This window comes from Ochotona curzoniae, unplaced genomic scaffold (assembly GCF_017591425.1).
Source record: "Ochotona curzoniae isolate NIBS_2020 unplaced genomic scaffold, NIBS_Ocur_1.0 scaffold_2587, whole genome shotgun sequence".
Lineage (NCBI taxonomy): Eukaryota > Metazoa > Chordata > Mammalia > Lagomorpha > Ochotonidae > Ochotona > Ochotona curzoniae.
Window position 1 is genome coordinate 13,304,925 of NW_024467096.1, and position 6,887 is coordinate 13,311,811.

General features: G+C 51.5%; 1 protein-coding gene across 1 annotated transcript; it reads left to right on the forward strand.

The window, feature by feature from the left end:
* The first annotated feature begins 316 nt into the window (after positions 1 to 316).
* RTP2 (receptor transporter protein 2) lies at positions 317 to 5,010 on the forward strand. The gene is made up of 2 exons (XM_041003061.1): positions 317 to 480; positions 4,494 to 5,010. The coding sequence occupies exons 1-2, from the start codon at positions 317 to 319 to the stop codon at positions 5,008 to 5,010; spliced, it is 681 nt and encodes a 226-aa protein (XP_040858995.1).
* Positions 5,011 to 6,887: the final 1,877 nt, after the last annotated feature.

Consider the following 6,887-nt stretch of genomic DNA (forward strand, 5'->3'; position numbering starts at 1 on the left):
AGGGTTGGGCCACCCACCCTGCTTGCTCTATTTAGTGTCACTGCACAGCCCTGCCTCTGAGACCTGGTTCAGAGCCCTGCACTCTCCCTTGTGGCTTCCCTGGTCTCCAGTCTTGGCTCCTTATGCCTTACCTGACTGCTATGGCAACAGGTACCAGGGTAACGAAGGAGGGATCTGGGTCTGTCCCACCCCCACCCCCTTGCCATTGCACAACACAGGGATGAGGTTTGCAGAACACAGAGACTGCACTGCCCTGTACCATCCAGGCTCTATCTGTGCCCTTGCCTGGTTACCTCCAACCCCTGCCAGCTGGACCATGTGTGCCAGCCTGACAGTTTGTGAGTGGAAGAAAGTTTTCTATGAGAAGATGGAGGTTGCAAAGCCAGCAGACAGCTGGGAGCTCATCATAGACTCCAATCTCAAGCCTGGCGAGCTAGCCCCTGGCTGGAAGCAGTACCTGGAGCAGCACGCCTCAGGCAGGTGAGAGGCACAGTGGGGAGGGACCTCGGAGAAAGCCCCTGGGTCACTGCCCTGAGGACCTTCCAGGGAGAGTCAGTGCCCATTCTGACTCATTGTTATGCCAGCTCAGGTGAGAAAGCAGAGAAAGAGCTGCCAGATGTGTCACATGGGCATTGCTTCCAGAAATTTTTTTTAAAGATTTATTTGTTTATTTTTTCTTACTGGAAGGTCAGATTTACAGAGGGAAGGAGAAACAGAGAAAAGGATCTTCTGTCTGCTGGTTCACTCGTTAAGTGGCCTCAATGGCTGGAGCTGAGTCAATTCAAAGGCAGGAGCCAGGAGTTTATTCTGGGTCTCCCCCATGGGTGCAGGGTCCCAAGGCTTTGGGCCGTCCTCTACTGCTTTCCCAGGCCACAAAGGGAAATGAAACAGCTGAGATGGGAAATGGAGCAGCTGAGACATGAGCAGGTGCCCGTATAGGATCCCGATGCAAGGGGAGACTTTACCCACTAGGCTAGCACACTGGGTTATTTATTTATTTGTTTATTTATTTAGTAAAGATTTATTAGCTTCTTTGAAGGTAAGACTTGAAAGTAAGAGAAAGAGTTAGTCCATCTGTTGGTACACTGCCCAGATTACTGCAATTGCTAGCACTGAGTCTGGCTGAAGCAGGGAGTCAAGAGTATCATCCGGATCTCCCATGTGAATGTAGGGAGCTAACTACTTGGGCCATCTTCAGGTGCTTTTCCAAGGCCATTCCAAGCTTCCCTAGGAGCTGGATGGGAAGTGGAGCAGCTGGGATGTGAAAAGGTACCCAAATGAGATGCAATCTCACAATGCCAGCCACATTTGTTCCAGCTTGGGATGGGGCTGCCTCCCTGGGTGGACCCAGGGGCAAGTTAATTTTCATCACTGGGCCTCAGTTTTCTACACCGAATGGAGAGCAGTACTGTCCTCAGTGAGTCTGCAATCTCCAACATTTAAGGAGTGATGAAAACTAAAGAGAGGAGGCCATGAGCTTCCCTGGAAAGAGCTTGCCAGGGTGGGGGTAGGGCTGTGTTACCATCTAGTACTGTCTGTCTAGCCAGGCAATTAAGCCCAATCTGATGCACAGGCAAGGACATTTGTTGACAGTTGCTATGTGTTAGAATGTAGCTCCACAGTTAACTGGATCTTTCAACCTAGGAAAGTCTTTGTCCTTGTGTCTCTGTTTTCCCATTTTTTTTCTTTTTAAGTTTATTTTAGATGATGTCTACATAGTTGATCAAGGTGGGAAGGCTGCATGGTTAGGGAAAAGTGGGTGTGTGATCATTGTTTCAGAAATTTCTATTTCTTCTTCCTGTTTCTGAAGGGAGGGAGATATAAGGGGAGAAGCCATACCCAGCCTTCCAACCGCCGCAGTACTTGGGGAAGGGGAACAGCCACCCGATAGCCACCCGATATCCACCCAGGGTCCCGATGTGACACACACTCTGAGGGTTCTGCTCAGGTGATTATGATAGTTCTGAGACGCTGTTGATCTTGCTGGTCCATGGGTGAGAAAACCCTTCCAATGTCAATTGGCTGCAGAGTCAACTTTTACAGTTTCCACTCGCCCAGATATTTGTTGTCCTTGTTTGACTGGGGTAGTTCTCCAATGTGTTCTATTCTTCTTCCTCTGGTATTGTACCAAATGCCCTCTGCAGGCCCCAATGGGCTGCTATACCTTCTATGTGCACTAAGGCCTGCTGTCCACTATTTTGTCTTTTCCACTGAGGAGGACCAGTTCTCACACGCAGAGCCAAGGACCTGGGCCAGGTGATCCAGACTCTGTGGATCCCCCACCCTCGGTACTTATAGACCTAGCGCCCACAGTGAAGGTGGGCCAAAGGGCTTTGGCCAGGCAACCTGGGTTTCCCAGACTCTCCACCCCTAAGACTTCACGAACCTGGCATCCACTGTACAGGCGGTCCTAGGACTGGGGCCAGGCAACCCACGCCCCACCAGATTTCCCATCCCTGGGACACATAGATCCAGCACCACCCACTGTGCAGGTGGGCTTAAGAGCCCCGGCCAGGCGACCTGGGCCCTGCCGGACCCCTTGCACCCAAGGCCCATGGATTTGGCATCCACCACTCCCAGAGTGGTGTGGCTCATCTCACCTGCATACACCTGCCACCAGAGTGGCATACACCATCTCACCTGCATGACCCAGGGTGTTTCAACCTGAGTCATTTCAGCTTTCCCCTAGTTTCAATTCCTGCTGATGGGTGCTATAGTCTAGCCTAGCCCAGTCAGCCCCCAGTTCCAACCCAGTGTGAACTGACAGGTGTTGTGTTCTGAACTTGCCCCTCCTGCACCCTGTCCTAGTTCTTGGGTCTGCCAGTGGATGTTATGAACTGGCCCAGCCTGCCCAGTTCCTAGACCTGAACCACATATATGCCAGTGGGTATTGTAACCTGGTTTGGTCTGGGCTGCTCTTTGCCTTGGTTCTTGCACTTAGCTGCAGGGACTATGTCCTGACAAAGGGATTCCCCAAGCTCCTCTCTCAGCTCTCAGTTGACCTCAGGCAGTGCTAGAAAACAGCAGCATCTCATTGTAAGGAGGGGATCACTCCACCTGTATGCCTGTGGGTGCATTGCCTCTGGTGCCCTGCATCTCTGGCCCAGCACAAGAGCGGCAGAACCCCTTCCTGGCTCCCTCTGCCTTACCTGCTTTACTTTGGGCTAAGCAAGGTCTTGTTCTCTGCTCGGGATGTCAATGGCCTCCAGAGTTTGGGCTGACTTGGCTTTACCAATCCCATGGCCTAGGCTGTGTACTATTTGTAATATCACAGGTCCTGAGTGGCATCTACTTCATGTAACTGTGTTTCTTATCAGTGGTCTACGAAGCACATCACACCCTGGGCCTAGAGAGAACCAGCAATGAGAGCAGGCTCAAGCCAGTGGACACTCCCCTGTGCCAGTGGCCCAGGAAGTATTCTCAGGTCAAATGGTCTGTCAATGAAGGTATGTGAGGAAGGGAGTGGGGTGGGAGAGTGGGGCTTGCTTAACAAGCCCCAGCCACTTACCTCCATGCCTCCTGAAGCAGGGACTGTTGGGATCCAGGTTGGACAAAGCAGCTTCTGTGTGTGTGCATGTGTGTGTGAAGATGCAAAGGTCAAATCTAGGACCTGGAACAGTAGCCTAGCGGCTAAAGTCCTCCCCTTGCATGTACTGGCATCCTGTATGAGCACCGATTTGTGTTCCAGCTACTTTGCTTCCCTTCCAGTTCCTTGGTTGTGGCCTGGGAAAGCAGTAGAGGACAGTCCAAAGCCTTGGGATCCTGTGCCCATGTGGGAGACTCAGAAGAACTCCTGGTTCCTGGCTTTGGATTGACTCAGCTCCAGCCATTGTGGCCACTTAGGGAGTGAACCAGTGGATGGAAGATCTTTTTGGCTCACCCTTTCTCTATAAATCTTATTTTCCAATTAAAAATCTTTTTTAAAAAAGATCAAATCTAGCAATCACTCACAAGCCCATCTAGCTCTCTTCACTTCATATCCTGTCATCCTTAGTGGCTTACTAAGGATACAGCTTGAGCCAGCGTCCCTGCTTGGTGCAGCTGGATGCATCCTTTCCCTAAAGTAAGCAAAGTACACATGTTGGATGGGGCAAGACACCTTTACCAGATTCCCAGGAGGGGTAAGCGGACACCGTCACACAACATTTTACAGGTGACAAACGAGGCCCACAGTAAAGGAGTGTCCCTTTGAAGCATCCAAGTGCAGCCCTGAGCACCTTAGGCTTATTGGGAGCTGAATCAATAAAAGGTTGTGGATATCAAACCCTAGGACACTTCTGGGTGTCAGATGGTTCCATGGTGAGGCTAGTCAGGATGCTGTTGGGGACCCAGAGGTGTTCACTAGGAGGAGAGTAGAGCCTGCCAGCCTCAGAGTTAACAGACCCATAGGAGAGCAAACAGTCTACCTCTGCTTATAGGCCAGCCCTCTCCTTTCTCTTCTCCAGTGACAGGCCGTCACTGGGAGGCAACATCTTCTTTACCTCTGTCCGCAGGTTCCACTGCTCCTGGTGCTGGCACACCTGGCAGTCGTCCCACGTGGTCATCCTCTTCCACATGCACCTGGACCGCACCAAACGGATGGGCTCAGTACGCATGCGCGTCTTCAAGCAGCTGTGCTACGAGTGCGGCACGGCGCGGCTGGACGAGTCGAGCATGCTGGAGGAGAACATCGAGGGCCTGGTGGACAACCTCATCACCAGCCTGCGTGAGCAGTGCTACGAGGAGGACGGTGGCCAGTACCGCATCCACGTGGCCAGCCGCCCAGACAGTGGATCGCACCGTGGCGAGTTCTGTGAGGCCTGTCAGGAGGGCATTGTGCACTGGAAGCCCAGTGAGAAGCTGCTGGAGGAGGAGGCGGCCACCAACGCCTTCCCAGACGCCTCCAAGCCAAGGGCCCTGGCGAACTTGGGCTACAATTTCTTCTCCCTTCGTTGGTGCCTCTTCTGGGCTTCCCTATGTCTGCTTGTGGTCTACCTGCAATTCTCCTTCCGCAGCTCTGCTTTCTTTTAAAGTGGGTGTGGTCCAGGGCTCTGGGGAACCATGGTCGGCTTCTGATTCTACTGAATCTGTGTCCCCTGGGTGCTCCAGTCACCACTGTGGGCCTCAGTGGATTCCTCTGCAAAATGGGTAGTTCTTAAAGGTCCTTCCATTTATAGAATCGGGAGGGGATAGGTGGGAGAGACAATTTAGAGATGAGTGTCTTGGAGTTAGTGCTAAGCCCCTGTGAGGAAATCTTTCTTTTCCTCTCTCACATCCTTCCTGCAGCTCCCCTTTCCTTCTTATCCACATCCATCCACATCCAATACTCCATTAGTGCCTCTCTTACCCTGCCTTGTTGTCAATCTTGTCTTCGTCTGCCCCTGGCCATGCTGTCATGGTTGGCCCAGTAGGGAGCATTGGCCTCACCCAATGCATGGGGACAAAGTCTCTTGGGCCCTCTCTTAGAGAGGCTGCTCCTGTCCTTTCAGAAACACTCTGTTTTTACCCTGGAGCTTGGTGTCCATTTGGCTGGAGTTGTTTCCAAAATATTAGCCACTGGCTACATGTAACCATTTCCAATTAAGTTGACTCAAATGAAATTCAATTAAAAATTCAGTTTCTAGGTTGCACCCAGCTCAATCCATCCAGAACTGCATGTGTGTGTGTGGCTCGGCGGGGAGGGGGGGGTCTTTGCTTTACGTAGTGGCATGATGGCTTCTGGGAAGAGGAATGCCAAGGATCCCAGGAATCAAGCGGTCCCCAGGGAACTATTTATTCCTGCCTCAGTCCAGCCTGGGAGCTTCAAAGGGACAGGCAGGGCAGGACTGGGGTGAAGTGCCTCCAGCAGCACCTCCTACTAAGTTGTGGCTTGTGGGTCAAGGAGATGCAGCCAAAAATGGGTTGAGAACGAAGAGTCCAGTCTCAGCCAACCATCAAATCAGAGGCTTCTGAGGCCAGTGTGGACACAGGGACAGAGTAAAGGAGAGGGACTCAGGAAAGGTGAAGAGAGATGGGGTCAAGGGAACATTCGAGAAGAAAAACGTATCCTACTTCTCTACAGCTAATTTCTCTCAGTGTATAAATACACCTGTGTCCTTTTCCATCTTGAGCTAGAGTGATTCTTGTCACTCTGTGTTCCCCTCTTACTGTCACTTTGCAAGTTGTGATTCTTTCAGTATCAGACTTTCCACAGAGTAGATTGCATGCATTGTCACCTCTCATTTTATCCTTAATCCATGGAGTCCTCGTTTCTGCATCCCTGACACTGCTACACAACACCTCATGGCCACCTACTGGCCACTACCCTGCCTACTCTTTCCTTGGTGTAACCACTGCCCTTGGCCCTCGTCTCTGTGGTCACAACCACTCCTCCATCACCCACGTCTCCTGTCCTCAGTGATTCTTTGTGTGGCTTTCCCTGCCTTTATGCCTGCGGGCTGCAGGTTTTTCTTCTCCCTCTGCTGCCTTTCCCTCAGTGCTGCACCCACTCACAGCCTCCGTTTTCACTGCTTAGGAACTGCAGTCTACATAGCTCCTATAAGCACTCACTGATCTGTCCACAGGAGCTTCAAAAGCAGCTTGATCAAACCTGAATTCATCATCTGGCCAAGCAAACCCACCTCTTCTCAGAAATCTAGATGCCAGCGCTGACCCTCCTTCACTGCCCTGCCCCACTTTGTCCCAGGGACTTGTGGGGTTGACCTTTCTTCTCTCCCCACTTCTTGCTGCTTCACTGCAGTCATTTGATCTACCTTGCCTTAGTAACTTCCTTCATAATCTTCACATTTGTAGCTTCTCTCTTAGAATCCATCCTCCACTCTTCCCATTGTCTTGGGGAGATTTAGTAATAATCAGATATGATGGGCTTACTTCCCTGCTTACAGTCTTGCAGCACTGCCTACTGCTGA